Source organism: Manacus candei, unplaced genomic scaffold, assembly GCF_025592945.1.
Source record: "Manacus candei isolate 608988 ecotype Guabito, Panama unplaced genomic scaffold, ASM2559294v1 h1tg000033l, whole genome shotgun sequence".
NCBI lineage: Eukaryota > Metazoa > Chordata > Aves > Passeriformes > Pipridae > Manacus > Manacus candei.
The window spans coordinates 10,874,069-10,893,120 of NW_026138081.1; the positions used below are offsets into that span (position 1 = coordinate 10,874,069).

The window sequence follows — 19,052 nt, forward strand, 5'->3', positions numbered from 1 at the left end:
GAAGAAAAATAACAGTGAGCACAGCTGGTTTATGTGTAAAGATCACTTCAGCAGTACCATTAAATTATTATCTAGGTACTTTATAGATTTTAAGACTCCCATGGAAGTCCAATTCAGAATTTTAAAAAGTCTCTCTTCCCTGCAGTAATTTTTATATTTCCCTCTAGGGGTGGGTGGTTGGGATGGAGACAAGATCCTGAAGACTGATCTCCATGGAAAGCATTGATAATGGTGAGGCCATCAAGTTAAGAGGCCAGGAAAGCAACATTGGAGCCTGCTATATAACAGAATCAAGCCAGGACTTAAGAAGGGGGGAAAAAAAATTCTTTCCTAGATCACACTACTTTGCAAAATTAACCTTCCACAAGTGACTTGTCTGTAACTCAAACTCATCCTGACGCTTTTGGACCACACAGCAAAGCACTGCTCCTTCTCCATACAGCACAGCCAAAGCTAACAGAGGATGCCTTGCAGCCTGACAAAACCATCTAACAGGAAATGATCTGTCCTGCATTTTGTTAATCACACTGGACTTCCTCGCTTTTGAGATCTCCTATGAAACAGTGCTTAGTCTCTTTGGAATCAACTCACAACTCACATGTTGAGATAAAAACTTACCCTAGTAAAATAAGGGCTAGATCCATCAAGTTCAAACTGGTCATCTTCAAAAACCAGGAACATGCTCTGAGATATGGAACATATCACCCTGAACCTAGAGCCTACCTAAATAAGGAGGGATTAAAGATTGACACTGATTGCCCATAGTGCTTCAAAAAAGTAATGGTATCAGTCTGTGGTTCAAGACAGCTCTAGTTCATACAAGATTCAGGTACAGCTTCTACAGTAAACGATCCCCAGTTTCTTCTCAAGACCTGCAAATAAATAAGCCTGAATGGTGCCTGAAAACACCAAATTATGGAATCTCACCTGTCATGCAGCAGAGCATGCAGTGTGGCTAATCACGCGTTCATTTCTTCAGAGTGACCACACTGAGCTGCTTGTCCTCCCCACTGCTCTTCATAACATGGCCCTGGTGACTCCTGGCCATATGAAGACATGGCCAGGAACATGGCTGGTAAAGTCGGGAAGATCAGAGATGGGAGTCCAAACAAGTAGTGCAAGTGAGGTGGATGTGAGAGGAAAAAAAAATTCCCCTAAAACATTCAATATCAGGATTTTACCTGAAACTCTGTGTATTTTCTACTGATGTTGACCAATGTAACAACTCATCTGAAAATGCTTATTATTTTCAGGGACTAATACACTGGCTCTTAGTTGTAGTTTAATTGTCTACTGATTGGTGGTAGCCTTTTAAATTAAAGAAAAAACCTTAAAAAACCCCAAACAACCAACAACCCCCCCCCCCCAAAAAAAACCTCCACCTGCCTAGTGTCAGTTCTGCAAGATGCAACTGACAAAGCTTTGCCTGTGTAAGACCAGCCTAGTGAATTGTTTGCACAAGCTGGAATCTTCCATTCTGCCTAAAAACCCCCTTTTTCTGATTCAATTGTTTCTCTCCATCCTTCAGTCATATCTGAACTGAAATCTCTCCAGCCTCTCTTCTCAACAGCTGCAAATTAACTGCAGGGATCCCAGCACACTCTGTAACAGGTGGCTCAGTGCCTCACTTCGCAATTGGTGCACTGCAGGGCAAGGAATGCAGCACTGAATCCTGAGGCCTGAAAATGCTCTCAGATTTACAATCATGTAGGAAGTAATGGGGTGAAACAGAGTATGCCAGATAACTGAGGAAAAGGACACAGAGGAGAAACATAACTGCTCTGAAAATGCTTGCAGTCTCTGAGATGCAAGACAGCAGGAGGAAGGAGTAACATCACCAAATTTTAGAAGCTTTCAGAAATGTGGCAAAATCATAGCCACTGTGGTACGTTCCTTCTGAGAGAGGCACTATTAATGTCAAACTTGTGGCAAGTTGCTCAATGAATTATGCTTTGGCTATGCTAGATATTTTTTATTAATTTGAAGTAAAATGAATTGTAAAGATACCTTAGTTCTAACCGCAAAGCGGGTAGCTTTTGCTTATTACTAGTCAGTCATCCAAATCCATTTGGAGTTCCTATGTAGTATTTCCAGGACCAGGAGCACTGGGGGCTGCAGATACCTTCATATTGCAGAACCAGGACAGATTCAGCAAGCTTGGCCATGTTCCTGGAAGGGGTAAGGAGGCAGTAGTGGGTATGGGGCTTGTGAGAGCGGTATCAGCTGGTGCCTAATCCCACACACCACCACGCACACGTGCTGTTCCTGCTGAAGTCTGGTGTTACGCTGAAGGTATCTAGCCTTTGAAACACCATTAAGTGCAGTGCATGGACAGGCACGTGGCCACATGGCATCCATTCTGTGAGGCTGGATATGTCTACACCTCACTCCGCAGTGTAACATGTACTCTGTTATCCAAGATTCTCAGCTTCTCCGTACCTTATGTCTAAAGAGGACTTGGCTGTCAAATGATACAAAGCGGAGGTGTCTCAACCAAAAAAAAATCTTTTCAATTTCTACTCAAAGTAGCTTGTCTACATGGAAGTTAAAATCCAGGGCTATGCTGTACATCCAGAACAAGTGGTATTGGGCCATGAAAAGTTTTGTGGCTCACAGCCAAGAAACCAGAAAATAGTTCTCTCTCCCCATCTTCCCATGTTTGGACCCCAAAAGAACCTCAAGTTTAAGACACAAATACAACACACAAGGACTCTTCTCAAACAGTTTAATAGCAAATAAACAAAGGAAGGTACCACACTTGGCATATACAAAATGACTTGTTGTTGGTGTGTCTGTGCAATTAAAACAGCTTTAAGTTGCCCTTTGGGACAAAAAGAAAAAAAAAAACACACACACACAAAAGGAAGAAAAATTCCTTTAACACATACTTGCTTGTTCCAAACTTGTAACAAATCTTTTCATTTTTAAATCCACTACACAAACTCTGTGATCAGATCAGAAAAGCAACATGCGCTCCTCTGCTTTTTAAACCATTAAAGTAAATTCTCTACAGAGTACAACACAATTTCACACAAAAAGACATTTTGTTTTGCAAATCAAAACAAGAAGAAAAGGAACAGCTCAAACAAGGTAAAGAAAAGCATTTCTACGACTGAACCACGACTTCGAGTTGATTAAATCCTGTTACTGCAGAACAGACTCTACATTTGGTCATAGTGGCAATTTGTTTTCTTGTCACATTGTGAATCACTTTACATTGTTTTCTAGTAGAAAAGGCAAAAAACTGTACAAAACCCCTAGTGTTAAATACAATGTTTGTACCAATAAAAAAGCCCACAGGTTTGTCTCCAAAATGTAAATTTTCTTTTTAAATTATTCACAAAAAGCAGCCAAAAATCAGAAAGGCAGCTGCTGCTCCACTGTCTCAAATCCATTAAAACCACCACAGAACAATTAAAACAACCAAAGGAAGGAAAGGAAAGAAGAAAGGAAAGAAACACCCAACATTTGGCATTTTGGTTTTCTTCAGATAATTTTCCACAGGTTTCCCCACAGTTCCTTATGGAACCAAATGCGCATGTACAGAAATGTATTGATAGTTACTCCATACACTGCAGGGCATCAGTGCCCTCTGGCACACAGCCCTGTGCATTCAGACTGTGGGACTAACAGCAGCCAGCCCACAACCCTACTTCCCAAATAAATAAATCTCTACCCTTTCTTCATCCAGCCTCACATTTCACTCCCAGGTATATGTACCATATCCAAACATGCTCTGTTTTATAAGCAGATTAAGGACTGTCTACACAAGTCTGGTCAACACCTATTGAGAATACAGTATCCTCAGCCAACTCGGGAGTAGGGTAGAAAAAAATCTTTACATCTTTGCATTATCCCAAACACTGGACAAAATTAAGATTTCTATCCAATGAAACTCTATTTGTTTACTCAGCAAAAATCCTTCTCCTGGGATTTCATTTCACATTATTTCTACTGTTAAGATACCTACACTAGCTTGCTGCTGCTGACTGAAACTTCATCACAGCACACACTCTTCAGGTGCCTTCATCTAGAAGCTACTTCCCAGTTCCCACCTGTGCAGACGGTATGTAGGGCAGGGGGAAGCCTGCTACCCAGAGAGCAGTAACCTGTTCTAGTTCATCCTGCAAGCCAGTAAAACTGCTCAGCTCATTACCCAATTAAAAACTAAACAAAAATTAAAAAATCTCCGCAGAGATTCCCCAGCTAAGGCCCTTGAGAAGAGAGCTGGGGATGGTACCCTGTTCAGGTAACAGCTTCAGAGGCTGTTGTATTGTGCTTGTCACTTGGGAAAAGAGCCGGCAGTTGTAGGATCAGGTTTACAAATGCTTTCTCTGGGATATTTAAAATGCTTTGTTTCATGAGCTAACCTAGATTCTTCCAGAATCCTGCCACCAAGCTCTGACTGATGGTCTTAAACTGGGGATGGACTTCACAGAAATGTGCCCTGACTTGTACAAAATGCTCGTAAGTGTTTGAAAGGAGCCTTGACTTCACATAACTTTGGAAACAGAAATATTGTGAAGTTCCCCGACCTTCCTGCTCCCAGCTATGCCCTTCCACCAAAACTTCTACTACGTGAACAGTGCAACCAAGCACCCTCAGAGCCTCTGACTGCACTGGATATGGAACAAGGTCCAGGTGCTCTGTCAGGCAGACAGTCTAAGTGCACAGGTAGATGCCCTCAGGTGGCTTCTGATCAGATATTTGTCATACCAAAACCACCAATTTAAAGGATACCTTTGAAACTCATTAAATTGCTCAGTTTTTGCACAAACTATAGAAAACAGAGAGGTGAAGGTGATATATACGAGGATGTGAAGAAAACAGCAGGAAACATGCAAAACATTTCTGGGCACTATCTTAGTTTGAAAGATTAAAACAAAACCATCACATTTTGCTGAGGAGATTGTAGTTACAAAAAAACCAAGCATGCTGGAGCTTAACAAAATACAACATCAACTTTGATCAAATTTTCACTGCAGACTGATAATCACACAGGGAAGTGGGGGAAAAAAAAATAATAATAATAATTAAAAAAAAAATCAGTAAATGCCAGGGCAAAAATGTAGCTACAATCAGAGGAAAATGTAGTTCAAGTGTTTTCTGTTGATGCCACTTCAAGTCACAAGTTTGAACTCATAAAAACACATGCTGTCTCCTCAAGCACAGAAACCAAATCAGCAAAATGTGACTAGGAAGTCTCCTGAAAGATTAAGTCACACCATATAATTGACTTTTAATTCGAACTGTGTTTTTAAAACTAAGCACACAGAAAAAACTAAGCCTAGAAAGTGATTGGCTGTATGTTCACAGAAATACAAATACTCCACAAGGTATGCTAGCAAGGCTGCTCTGAAGACAATTACAAAGAATCAAATTCACAAAATCAAGTGGTTATCTTACGAAGGTCTAGAAAAATAGAAATTCTTTTATATTCAAATGCAAGTTTAAATATTCCCCTTCAGCAGTCTTTCTAGCAAAACCAATTTGGCAGCACAAAAAAAAAAAAGAAAGAAACAAACGTAATAAAAATACACATCAGCATCAAAGGTCAACACAAGGTCAAAGGTGAGAGTTCAAGCATCAGAGAAGCTGAAGAGACAAGGATTTGGACGATGTACTTGAACGCCACATCGACATGCTTTAGGCACAACGATGAACAAACGGCAGGAATCTAGAAAAAAAAACAAACCAGAAAGAGGGAGACCCACTGAGTTACACAGAGCAGTACATCCAAACACAGAGAGAGAGAACAAGAATGGGCACTGTACAATGAGATCTCCTGGGGAAGGGAGTTGACAGGGGAGGGCAGCACATGCCAACGATGGACAAGTAAAAGTCAAAGTACATGAAGGACACCAAGTAAACATCAAACTGCCAGAAACCAAATGGAAGCAGAGGCCTGGATTTCCCTCTCAGCACCCAGTCTGTGGAGCATTCCACAGCCTAGTGACACATTGATTAGCATGCATTCACCTTACCCCATGCCCAGTGTCTCCACTACCTCTGTTTAGGAGAAGAACAGAGCAGGCTCCCTCCCCAGGAGACAAATTCAAAAAAATACGACTCCAGGGCTAACATTTGGCCACAGAGACTGAGACCATGACAGACAAGACAGAGGACACAAGGGATTCACAGGTGGTTTGACGGTTGAGACTTTTCCTTGCACTCTAACATGTGAAGTTCTTAGGCAGTAGTAGCCCAGCAAATCCTTCAGCTACAGTCCCTTCTCATTCCCTAGGAGCCCACGAAACTGGGGGTGGGTAATTTGGAAAAGGGGGGTAAAAAAAAGATTATACAAGACAAAAAGCCCACACATAGGAGAAGAATTCCTTAAGACTTGACTGCAAGTTAAGACTTGTCCTAGCTGCGCACTTTTCATACCATTAGACCTGCACAGGGATTTTTCTGTTCCCAACCTTTTATGTAACAGCCCCCAGTTCCCTGAATTCATGAGGAGGGGATTCTGAGCTATGAGAAGCTCTACAGTCACTGTTGCCAGTTTGGTGAGCAGAAAAACTGTGTTTCCTGAAGTTTTCTTGAAGAGTTTATAAAAAAGTAATTTTTATATTAAGTGATATAAATACCTCTGTTCCCTCCCCTCAGCTTGTGATCTGCAAGTGACAAGGAACATTTTGGGTTGAGAGTGGGAGGTAGAAGAGAGAGGAAGTGATTTGTTTTCTTTTTCTGCCTCCCCAATTCCCCTTTAGCTCCTGTTTGTGGCTTAGTCTTCAGTACATCTCAAAGCTGCTGGTTAGAGACTAGAACAAGGTGAGATTTGCATATTATCTTACAGCATTTATAGCATATTTGAGAGTAACAAGTGTTGTTTCTAGTTCCAAAGCAACAAGAAGCACATTGTCAACTAAACTGGCAACACTCCTCTTATTAGTACTGCTGAGATTAATTTGCTCTTCATGCTTTCCAATAAAAGGAAAGGACTTAGTATAGAGTTTAAACCAACTCCAGCAAACAGAGTACAATGAAACTCTTGCAGTTTTTTCTATATTTCTAGAAATACTCTAGATAGTTTGCAGATAGGTGTAAGGTTTCACTACTAAACTAGAAAGGCAAATTCATCATGAACTGAGGCATGAGAAACAAGAAGCAGCATGAAATCAAGTGACATCTATGCATGTACCATCAAAATGCTCTGTGTGATTTGTTTGTTTTACAGAGATTTTTCAAATATTTCACTTAGCAATGTTGAGGGGAAAGAATAAGTTTCATCAAAGTCCTACGGAAAGACTGGCCTACAAGAACAGAACCATGAGATGCTGGAGAAGAACTTAAAGACTCGAGAAAGTTATTCCAGTTTGTCCTTTTTTAATTTTCACAACAGTGATAAATCTGCCTTCTGTGTTTCATATTTTGTGCTAGGTATGTTCAGGGATATAAAACATCCTCAGGTTTAAATGCCCACAACAAGAGGCTTTCAAAGCATCTTACATGTTCATAGTTGCACCCTTCATTTGAAATTTGCTTTATGCAAGTTGTATTTAGACACTTACAAATGAAACAGGAACAACTTCATTCTGTTTGGCTGTTTTTCCCTAACGCACAATCATTAACAAGAAGAAACAGTTCAGTTAGGTTCAGCTTGCATGATAGAATTATCACACTATGTGACCTTCAGTATTCAGGAGAAAAGCTTTTTCTTGATACATGTATTTGCCAGTGAAAATTTTTCTGAGGTGCCTATTTTCCAGATAGCAATGTCCACAGCTAGAAAACTACCTCACCAACAAAATATAAACAGCTATTCCCCATTTTTGACTCAGAGATTTTTGAAAAATTCCAATCCTCGTTCTGCTTAGGATTAAATTTTAGTTACTGTATATCAAAGGAACTTTTTAATAATGCAAGTTTTGCACTAATGGAAGAAAAAACTAAATTACAAAGAGCTATCCTATTTTGGACTGTTGATTATCTAGGGGACTGAAAAAATTATGATTTCAGTTACTAAAATACTGACAGTAAGTAGTATCAGACTAAGTTAATAATACTTTCACCTTATTACAGTAGTAAAATCAAATATCTCCTGAGAAAAAATAAATCTATGAAGTAGATAATCCCACCTTGTAACTTAAAATATGTTAAATATGTCCTGGTGGCACGCATAATAAGGAATTGTATTTAATCTGAAGTCCTACTTTTTGTTGTGGAAAATGCAGATTCTTTGGTTTTGAGCATACAGCATACTTTGTACATGTGGCTACTTCAGGCAACCTTCTGCAGTTTATTTGAACCCAACTGATTTTTTTCTTGCTATCCAGGAAATAAAGTATTTGACATTGATTTGATTTGCACTTGAATGAGAGCATGATAAGAATTGAGAATAAAATAAAATATGTAAATCCCAAGTACCCAAAATCCCAGACTTTCCTGACAATGAGTGAGGAAGAAAACTGGCTTAAGACTGAAAGGCAAGAGCAGCCTAAATCTCCATAATCAGTGGCAGCCATCAAACAGACATAGAAAGTTGACTTTATCTGATCAGTTCTGTTATCAGAAAAAAAATTCTGCCCAAGTCACAAACTTGATACATTTATTAACTTTGGCAACATACACATTGATACACCAAGAAAAGGAAATCTGAAACAAATACACAAAAAAGGGCAACATCTTCAGCTGGTGAAAACTGATGCAGCTCTCTACTGAAGAGAGCTGAACTGCATTGAGTCAAACCATCTGAGGATCACATCTTTTAAAATTTAACCTGCATAGATTTATTTTCCTTTTCTTTTTGGCAACACTTACAGTTATGCCAGTAAGGCACAAGAGCTAGCCCAAGTTAGGTGACTTAAGGTGATTATGTCTGGGAGGAGTCACTGATCAAACTAAGCCACAGTGTAAACTGGTGAATCTCCTGAAGTCAACAGGGGTCACACCTATTTGCAACAATGCCAAGCTTGATCCGTCAGTTACAGTATTGAGGACACACTATAGGATGAAGAAGCTAAAATATCTAATTATGGGCAACTGAAATGACTAGTAAAGAGGCCAGAGCATCAGGTTAAAAGAAAAACAGGACAAAGGTCTTGGACAGTACAGTGGGGTAGGGTACAAAGAAGGTAAGAGTGACTGTAGAGACCCCAGAGCACAGTGCTCTCCTCCACTGGTTCACAGCATTCATCTTCCTCGTTTAGCAGTTGTTGGGCTGCAAACAGGCCACTGAAAATCAGTAGTTTCAATCATGCACATCATTATGTGTGTTAAACAATCACATTCAGGATTCTACAAAACCCTGGCCTTTTTTTCCAGTGAAATAATTTAGGTAATAAATATTCTCCACCCTGGAGCGGTATAAAACTTCTATAAAAATAGAAACAACATTCTTGGTTACAGCAGGTTGCACTTGGAGCAGTTGCTCCCAACTATGTTTTTTTTTCCTGTTTTTTTTTCTTTTTCTGAAAAGTATATTATTTATATATATATAAAAAAATCCCATTATCACCCTGGAGGCCTTCACACTCCAACACTCTTTTTTCAGAAAACCAGGACACATCTTTCCCATGGTGCAGAATTCAAGTGTACATGGTTCACTTCAGTGTATGTTTACGTTTCTAGAGAGATTCAAATAATTAACATAGAAGGGTACCACATGCCAGCAGAACTGGGAAATTTGGCAATCTGGCCTTTGAAATTTAGCCACCACAAAATTATTTGAATAATACTGACAGATGTATCTGTCTGCCATCAATATGGACAGACTGACATTAACTGTTTGATTTTCAATCTGAGATGAAAAGGGCTCCCCCTTGGAAGTTACAGGTCAGGCCTTGTTTTCTGAGGTTTGAGATCACAGGGGGCCCAGTTCCTGGAAATGCTTGACATTCCCAACAGATCACTGCACACAAGTGGGGATTCTGACTGAGATCTCAGGTTTGATGGGTTTACTGCTCCTCCTGGTGGAGCAGAACACAAAGTTCTGACCCCACCTCTGACCCAGGCACTCATCATCTAGTAGCTGGCTTCCAGATTGCAGTGTTAGCTGGTGCCCTGGGAAACAGCCTCACAAAGCAGGAATACAAAGAAAACAAGGAAAAGAAGAAAATACGAGGTAAATCGAACCTCTGTTATAGACACACAGAAATTGTAAACTTCCTCTTGTGACAGAGGTGGATTTTGGTGGTTATGAAATGGAATTCTACATGGATTTCTTACAATAGCTCAGGCCAGAGTGTCAAAAGTCCTTTGAGCCCCCTAAAACCAGTGAATAACAAAAGGCCCTTAGCAAGGCATTAGCAATTTCACTAATATGCAGAAAAAGTGTGTGTGCACTTAAGGGGTGTGTTCAATTTTCCCTCAATAGAGAAGATAATAGCTAGTACCAGAAGGCAAAAAAAGATTGAATGAATGGCTCAATACTCTGGTTCCACAGCTCCTGGGTTAGCCTGTTCTGCACTGGTACACACCACCTTAAAGGAAAACTGCAGTATAAAAAACCACCTAATTACTAGACCATGTCACTGCACAAATTGTTTTGTTTGTTAAAAAAACCAACAAACAAGAAAAAACCCCTCAACAAAAGAGGAAGTTATAATTTCAATAAACAATCAGCACTTACATTATGCTTATGAGAAGGAATTCATAGCTATCATAGCAAAAAAGGACATTATTCCACAGAAATGGGTAATGTGATCAACTGTTAAGAAGAAAAATTGTCAAAAAACGTCTGCAGGTTACCAGGGATCAAAAGTTTGTTTCCAGCCTCAGATGTATTCGTCCAGACTAAGTTGTCTCTACCTTCCCACAAAACCTAGATAAAGTACATAGGAGACGTTTTCTTATATGTGGAGAAATTCACTGCATCTCATTAATATTCCACTGTAAATGGACAGTAAAATTTTCTGGGCAGAGACATTATCTAATGATCTTATAAAGTGCTGTGTACATTCACAGTGCTATATAAACACTACTTTATATACGGCAGAAAAAAAAACAAAACACTGCAGTTTTCCTTTGGCTTGTTAATATGTTCACTCTTTTAGCCTGTCTCCTGCTTTAGAGATGATTTACTAAATCCTCACCATGGCATACAGTTAAGGAAACTTCCATGAGCAGATGGGGCATGACAAAGACTACATGGAGTTGGTTCTTCTTCACCCAAGACTGTTCTCCTTCCCTGTCTTTGTTTTCATCAGCTGTTCTGTGTTATTTCTGCTTTCCCTTCTCCTCTCTACCCAAGGCAGTGTGGTGTCAGTTTCTGCTGCTCCCTTTAACCTTCTCTCCCCATCCACAAGGAGCTGGCATTGGTCCTTCTCAACACACACTGGTTACAAACACAGCAAACTTCAAATAAGGGAGAAAAAAAAAAACAAAACTAAACAAAAAAACCTCAGCGATATGGCACCTAAACTCCAAAGTAAAACACTGGAAACAAAAGCACAAACTTGTCCTCCATCCGAAGCGGGATTCTCAGCAGAGGCTGCAGCAGAGTCTTCAAGGGAAGATGTGCCAGATAGAAGGCATGGATCAGCTTCCAGGACTGTAAAAACACAGCCTTAGGGCTTCGAATCACTTAAGTGCGCTCCTCTCCAACTTACCAGAAGATCCTTCTCACTCCAGTCCCGGAGGGGAGGGTGCTCAGTATGGCTTGCTGTCATTCTTAGAGCGCTTGAGCTGTACTTTCAGACGCTTCATGCCAATCTGAAAGCCGTTCATTGACTGAATGGCAGCCTGTGCAGAGACAGGATTGTCGTAACTTACAAAACCTGAAGAAAGGAAAAGACATAATAAACATGACAAAGCTGCCCAAAACAGCTACTCACAATTGGAAATGCAGGCACTCACAAGGTCAGAGAAGCTGGCATGAAATACCACCTTCGGAAGCTCACAAGTGTTTTAGACTCTTCATAATAACTCCTTACTAAGGGCTCTCAAACAGATCCTTGCTTTCTGACATATGGAACTTTGGCCAAAAGATACACAAAGCTCAGAAAATTAAAATAACATTTTCTAGTCTATCAACAAAAATGAGTACTGCTGTTTGTTTTATAAGAACTCACACCTGGGAGAAAATCAAATGTGGAAAATGTTAATCTATATGCAAAAGCTCATTAAAGATACAAGACTGAAATCACCCTCGTGACACTACGGGAGCACATTTTTTTGAAGTGAAGTAGCTGTCTAGGGAGTGTAGCACTTGTACCACTATTATATTTAGGTTTCTCTTGGATGACAAGTTATATATCATTCCTGGAAAAGATCATCCTCAAAACAAACTTATCTAGGATTTTGAAGGAGCCTATTTTAAATAAACTGGGAATAATAACCCACTCTAGTCAATGGCTACCTATCTATAATATGCATGTGTTACAGCTTAATGATCAGCATATTGTTGTGTTCTCACAAAGCATCAGATTGTCCACACCGCTTGCCTCAAATACAAAAAAATTCGGGATATTATGTAGACACAAAGTTATCAAAACCATAGAGAAAGGCTCACTTCTCCTATTCCATCAGAAGGAACCTCCATCTATCAAAAGAGTCACAAGAGCTTATAGCACTACAAGAATGCAATATGGTAGCCACAATAATTATATATAAAGATATTAATATAAATAATTCATAATTATAATGTACTAAGTAGTATATACAGCAACACAAACAACTGTTGAAAAGACAAAGAGGGAAGAGAAGGAACTATATCATGATTAAAGTCTGCAAACACAAATCATAATCATAGAATATTCTGAGTTGGAAGGGATCCACAAGAATCATTGAGTTCAACTCTTAAGTCAATGGCCCATATGGGGTTTGAACCCATGACCCTAGTGTTATCAGCACCATGCTCTAACCCACTGAGCTAATCTCAGGGTGAATTATCTAGGGCCAGAAGAGTATAACGAGGCATAATAGTATGAAACTGGGAAAAGTAAAAAGTCACAATGAAAATCAGGAAAATACAGTTTGTTGCTGAAAGCGTTTGGTTTACTTATTTTTCAGGAAGATAGAGAAAGACTCCCTACTTGACCTAAAAGCTAGACTAGACAATATACTCAAAGAGATTATAAAAAAGAAGCTACCTTTCTACAGATAATGATTTATAAAATATCCTGAATCGCAGAGGATTCACAAGGATCACTGAAGTCCCTTCACACAGCCCCAAGAATCACGCTATGTGTCTCAGGGCATTGTTCAAACACTTCTTGAACTCTGTCAGGCTTGGTGCTGTGGCCACTTTCCCAGGGAGTCTGTTCCAGTGCTCAACCACCCTCTGGATGAAGAACCTTTTCCTACTATCCAGCCTAAACCTCCCTGACACATCTTCATGCTATTCCCTTGGATCCTTATCATGAGTCCTCAGAGAGAACAGAAGAGTGCCTGCCTCTCCACTCCTCCTTGTGAGGAAGCTGTACCAACGTACCAAAACACTTGCTTAGATTGGTCTGCTTGTCAATGAACACCTTGGCAGAGACGACATTTCCAAATGGCATGAACATCTGCAGCAGATCCTGATCCCCAAACTCCTGGGGAAGATGGTAGATAAACAGATTGGCTCCCTCTGGACCTTCAAACGACAAGTAGGAATATAAATTCAGAAACAGCATGGATAACATATGCCCACTGCACAAAAAAAAGGAGAAAGAGCCACTCAAGCCAAATTTTCTGGATAAAACAATCAAATTGCTGTTCACATTTCTGCAGAGAACTTGATTCCAGAATAAATTAGCATGACTCTTTGTGGGGATTGATCATTCAAAAAATTCTAGCTCTTTCTCACCATTTTTGCTTGAAATTTACACATTATGCAAAACACAGATCTTTGCTCAAACAGTGAGTTTGACTCCCAGATGTTGACTAAAACAAAAATGGCTATGCAAAGCTTGTGGTCCCAAAACAACTAAGTGAATGTCAATACACAATACAAATCATTGTACTGCTTTATATCTGACAGATTCTTTTCTAAACATCCTATATATTCTGCTGAAAACTTACTCCTACATTCTTCATTACTTAGCACTAAATATTAAATTGAACCTGAATCTGAAGAGTGAAGAGACTGGCATAAGTGTCTATGGGAAGAGGTGAAGGACCAAGAAAATGACATTAACAAACCCACATCTGATTCTCTGACAGTGGGATGTATCACGCTGTACACTTATACCCTTCTTCCCCCGGAGAAAATGGAGGAGTATGACTGCAAAGTGTTTAAGACTAGATAAACCCTGTGAGAAACCTCCTGTACAAAAACTACTTTGGGCAGCCCTTTACAGAAAGATCGTGCAGGTTTTCCTTCTTTACCTTCAGTAACTCCAAGATTCTAAAAAAATGCCACCAAATGAAAGATCTGCAGATAAGGTAGTTGCAAGGGCTAACCCTGCCCTTTTGACAACCCCTCTCAAGTTGTTTTTACAGCTTTCTGCCTACCTTCTTTTTGACTTCCCGCTGCACCAATACTCTGTTGTGTTAAGAGACTCTGGTTATAGAGTGTGGGCAGTGCAGCAGCAGCATATTGCTGGATTCCAGAATAAGCCTGTGTGAGGGCTTCCATTGTGCTACCTGTCCCATTTGAAAGACCACCACTGCCAAGTCCTCCATTTAAGGCTGCCATTCCTGGATTAAGAAAGAGGAAATAAAAGATGACTGAGTGCTTCCACTGAGCCAGATTGATAACCTTTCAAATACTCTGCAGTATTACAAAAAGCAGGGAGTAGAAAAAATAACCCCACAGGACCAGCACAGGCCGAGGAATGTTAATCAGCTACTCCCCCAACCCACCACAACACATAACTTACCTGCTAAAGAGCTAACGTTGAGGCCTGCTGTAGCCCCTGCCAGCGTCTGCAATGCTCCAAGGGAGGCCATTGGATTAACAGAGGAGCTGCTACTGGAGCTAGGTGAGGAACCTGCTATTAAAATAAAATAATTAAACTTCAAGCAATATTTTTTGGTCCTGATAATTCAACTTCTTTGTTAAGTTACTTCTGTAAAAAAGGCTAGTAAGGAACAGATGAAGGCAACATAGTATACTTTATGTAAAAAAAAAAAAAAAAAAGCCATTTGACAGATGAGAACACTATTTTAAAAAAAACCCCAAACTCATCCACAATAAAATGGTTGCAGTTAAGGCAAAAAGTTAGAGAGCAAAGTAAAAGGGAGAATGGACGCCTTCCCTACTTTAAAGGGTTGTGATTTTAAATAAATTCAGTCAAACCACTATAAAAAGCTGGACACACAGTTAATTTTGTTTAGCTGCCTTTATCTGAAATTTCTTTAGACAAAATAAGAAATGCTTTAGTACTGAAAATACCAAGAAAATTGAAGACTTTTGTTTATTTTTATCTTTGGTATAGCAATTCCTATGTACATAAAATAAGTCAGCACCCCTTTCCTGATAATGACCAAAGGGAAATAAATAACAGTACAGCAGAAATACAGGGCAATTACAAAGGAATGCTTCCTATGTATAGTCTATAGATCAATGCAGCCATTTGTGAATCTAGGATTTTTTCAGCCAAAGGCAATGTCTTTGTAATAAATTTTCATTCATTAATTTCACTGCATTTTGAACACCAAACTGTTGGACTCTAGTATGTATTAAGGCATGACTTCTGCAATTTAATCATATGCTATGCTAAGAAATATCTTTTTTTATTTTTGAACTGTCAGCTGACAACTTGGCCTGATATCCTGCAATTCTTTTATTGAAATATCTAAGGACTGTTCTTTCCCTGTTCACCTTCATCATAACACTAATATATTTGTAGGCTTTAATCATATCCTTCTCCCATATCAGTCTTCCATTTTTCAGGTTGTCGCTCCTAAGAGGGAAGGAGTTCCACAGTTCTAGTCATCATTTCTGTTCTTTATGTTTTTTTATGTTATATTTTAGGTCAGAAAACAGCACACAGCAACAGGTATGAAAAGCCAATATCGCTTTGTACCTGTTCTTTATTCCATCCCTAATTCTTAACATTGTTTCTCTGCAGTTTTTGGTGGGTGGTTGGAGATTTTTTCTTGCTATTAGGGTTACGTTTTCTTAGATCTATTTACTGAGTTCTATCTAGTCAAAAAGGCTAACTCTAAGAGAACCAGGTGGAAAGTATTTGAGAAGGTCTGAATATGTAAAAAAGAAAATTTGAATATGTAATAAAGAACAGCTAGGAAAGATAGTGAAACTTGGACATCAAGTAACAACTTGTGGAGGTTGGTAAACTTGAGGAAACAGTAAGTCTGTCCTAATTCAGTCATCTGAATCCAGGCAACGAGCTGAAGAGAACTTAAATTCAGGCAATAAATCTGACTGAACTGTACCAGAATTAGTTCCAGTAAAAATAGAAATACTAAGATATTTCTCAAAACAATTTTGCCAGAGACACACTAAGGCCATCAAAATCATCTAGGCTTTGCTGGACCTTTGATGGTTGCCTTTAGAAAGAGGAGAAATGGAAACATACCTCAGCATTTGCAACCGTTCTATTTTGCTCTGGGGCAGACAATTCTTATTGGTGTCAGAGACAAAAAGATGGCAGACAAGACATTCCAATCCTGAGATATTTCTATAATATTTTCTGGAACGTCCCTTTCACAAGTTAGTGGTTTAAATGAGTCTATCTAAGGCCATGGCCTCTGCAACATCGGTTACCTATAGGTGGGTACAGCAGTAGACTGTTCAGTTCCAAAGAGCAGCTCATCTTCAGCAAGGTTGAAGGTTTTGCTTTATCTTAGTCCACATCAAAATACACAATACTGCTTGGAACTACCTAAAAATATTGTCTGAAATGGGTAGGAAGACAGCATGGAAAAAATACTTAACACCACTGAGTTCAACCACTCTGACATTTCAGCCTATTCATAGTCCACAGACTGCACTGTGTGGTCTTCTAAGTTCCCCAGAAACAAATGATATCGGTGTAGATGAAAGAAAGTAAAAAAGGTAACTATGCATAAGGACTGCCTGGATTTTTCCACCAATTATGCAATTTGAGGAGAAATGTCCAAATAAGCATCAGGTGAACACCTGGATGACAGATGGAGAGAAGTCAAGGAGGTAGCCACCTCATCTGCACTTAGGTTTAAGAGGTTATCACAGTAGATGTTGCCATATGTTCCACAGACAAGGCAGGCATTTACGTAGTACTGAACTGCTATATACTGAGTTTTTTCAAGGTCTGGGTGTGGTTCAGGAGGGATAGATGCTTTCTGTGTGGATTCAAACAGACATCTATGTGAATACATACAGAATGAATGTGCATATAAATATTAATCAAAAGAGAATTTCAAGTTTGCTTTTGTAAGACATAACAGTACCTCAGACTAAAGAGTTAAAAAAAGCTGTATAATCATAGGAAATATCATGAGATTGAATGTGTCTGTACACATTGAGGCTTCCCCTAAGCCCAATTTCAGTTTTAAAATGTGAAGCATATTCATACCTTTAATGAAAAGTACTGAAACTGTTTTAGAGTTTGATGTCAGTGACTACTTGTAGACCACATATCCTCCAAAATTTTCTTTTGAACAAAAGTCATCTCTACTCTTTAAAATTCTACTTGAAATTAAGTTTAAAGAGCAACACAATACTGCCTGCTTCATGTTATAAGCCTGTGAAGAGTGAACTGATACATCTGTATTGAATATTAATTCAAATGTCCCATCATGATAAGTTAATTGTTGACACACAATCATTTATTGATATGACCAGCAATCAGAAGGTTATTTGGATTGAGCACAGAAAGTACTTAAAAATGAGCTGCTCCCTACTCCCCAGCCCCTCCACCAGCATGATCAAAAATGGAACAGAGTCCTGAGATATGTCTTTCATCAAGGGAAAAAGAACTTCCAGAGTTCTGTGAAACAGCCAAAATTCACAGAGGGGAAACAAATTCCAAAGAATCACACAATAACAGCATAACTTCAGTTGAAAGGGACCTCTGTGGATCATCCAGTCTAACAGTCTGTTCAGAGCTGGTCTAACCTCTGAGTTTGTTCAGGGCCTTTCCAACAGCATTCTCAGTCTCTGAAATGATGGAGATTCCACAGCCCCTCTGGTACCTGGTTCCTGAGCTTAATCACTCTTGCCATTAATTTTCTTTTTCTATTTAGTCAGAATTTTCTCTGTTGCAACTTGTGTCCATTGCCCTCGTCCTTTCACTGCACGCTTCTGAAGAGTCGGTCTCTGCCTTTTCTAGCACATCTGACATTTGAACTTCACAACCTGCCAGTCCCTTCCTCCACCTCAACAGAGAACAAACTTGCTCCAGTCATTGGACAAGACAGCCAATGAGGAAACCTTAGTTCTAAATGCCACTCACAGCAAATTGTAACCTGACAATTTCAGCTCTGTTACAGCATGAAGAAATATAGGAGAAATTGTCAAATATATTCACCTTTGTATTCCCTTAATGATGAAGCAGCATTATTAGGTATAAATGCAGCTCTTCTGTAGCCTCAACTTGTAATTTTTTGTTGGTTTTTGTCTGTTTGTTTGTTTTTCAATTATGGAATAAAATACATAGCTGGGAGTAAAGATAAATTTTAAAATTTTAATCTTTTAAGGATGCAGACCACAAAGTTTTTATGTAAAAAATGTCCAGCAACAGAATACTCTTTGAACTACATTCTTTCTTGGGAATTTCTTAAAGTAGAAAACTGTGTAAAGCACCCATAATTTAACTTCCAATCACATGACAAAGTTTCTAAACAGCTTTTCCTTGTAATCTCTTAACCTCTCGGTCCAGCTCCTTGGTCCTTCTACACAATTCAAAAAGCTACCTGTGGAAATTTAAAATCCCCTCCAACTCCCTTTAGTCTCTCACATTCACAGGTGAGGATGTCAACTCTGTAGGCTGGATGCCACAGATATTGTAAAACTGACACCCTGAATATACAGGGTCTCCCTTCCCATGTCAGGATTTAGTAATAACTCAAAATAGGACAGAAATAATTGAGTAGAATACTGATCCTCATTTGTGGTAAAAACTGAGCATGTCTTCTGTAAGCATAACAGAATTTGTTTGGTTTTTTTGCTTGTTGCTTTTAGTGAGCAAATTTGACAGTAAGGCAGCAAAAGAATACTACTCAGACATTTTAGCGTCTCT

The 19,052-nt window shown here is 39.2% G+C and overlaps 1 protein-coding gene across 21 annotated transcripts in view; it reads right to left on the reverse strand.

Annotated features, from left to right (window-relative positions):
- Nucleotides 1–157: 157 nt before the first annotated feature.
- The window catches only part of CELF1 (CUGBP Elav-like family member 1), a 63,025-nt gene continuing 44,130 nt past the window's right edge, over nt 158–19,052 (reverse strand). For 14 of the 21 annotated variants that reach the window (XM_051791989.1, XM_051791995.1, XM_051792008.1 and 11 more), the window contains 5 exons: nt 14,748–14,861; nt 14,380–14,565; nt 13,376–13,519; nt 11,553–11,720; nt 2,712–5,677 (listed from right to left, as the gene is read on the reverse strand). In XM_051791989.1, coding sequence (XP_051647949.1) covers nt 11,593–11,720; nt 13,376–13,519; nt 14,380–14,565; nt 14,748–14,861 — 572 coding nt within the window. In that variant the 3' untranslated portion in view covers nt 2,712–5,677; nt 11,553–11,592. Of the gene's footprint in view, nt 2,170–2,711; nt 5,678–11,552; nt 11,721–13,375; nt 13,520–14,379; nt 14,566–14,747; nt 14,862–19,052 lie in introns of those variants that run through there. The other 7 variants (XM_051792007.1, XM_051792006.1, XM_051792003.1 and 4 more) reach the window with 2 other exon arrangements.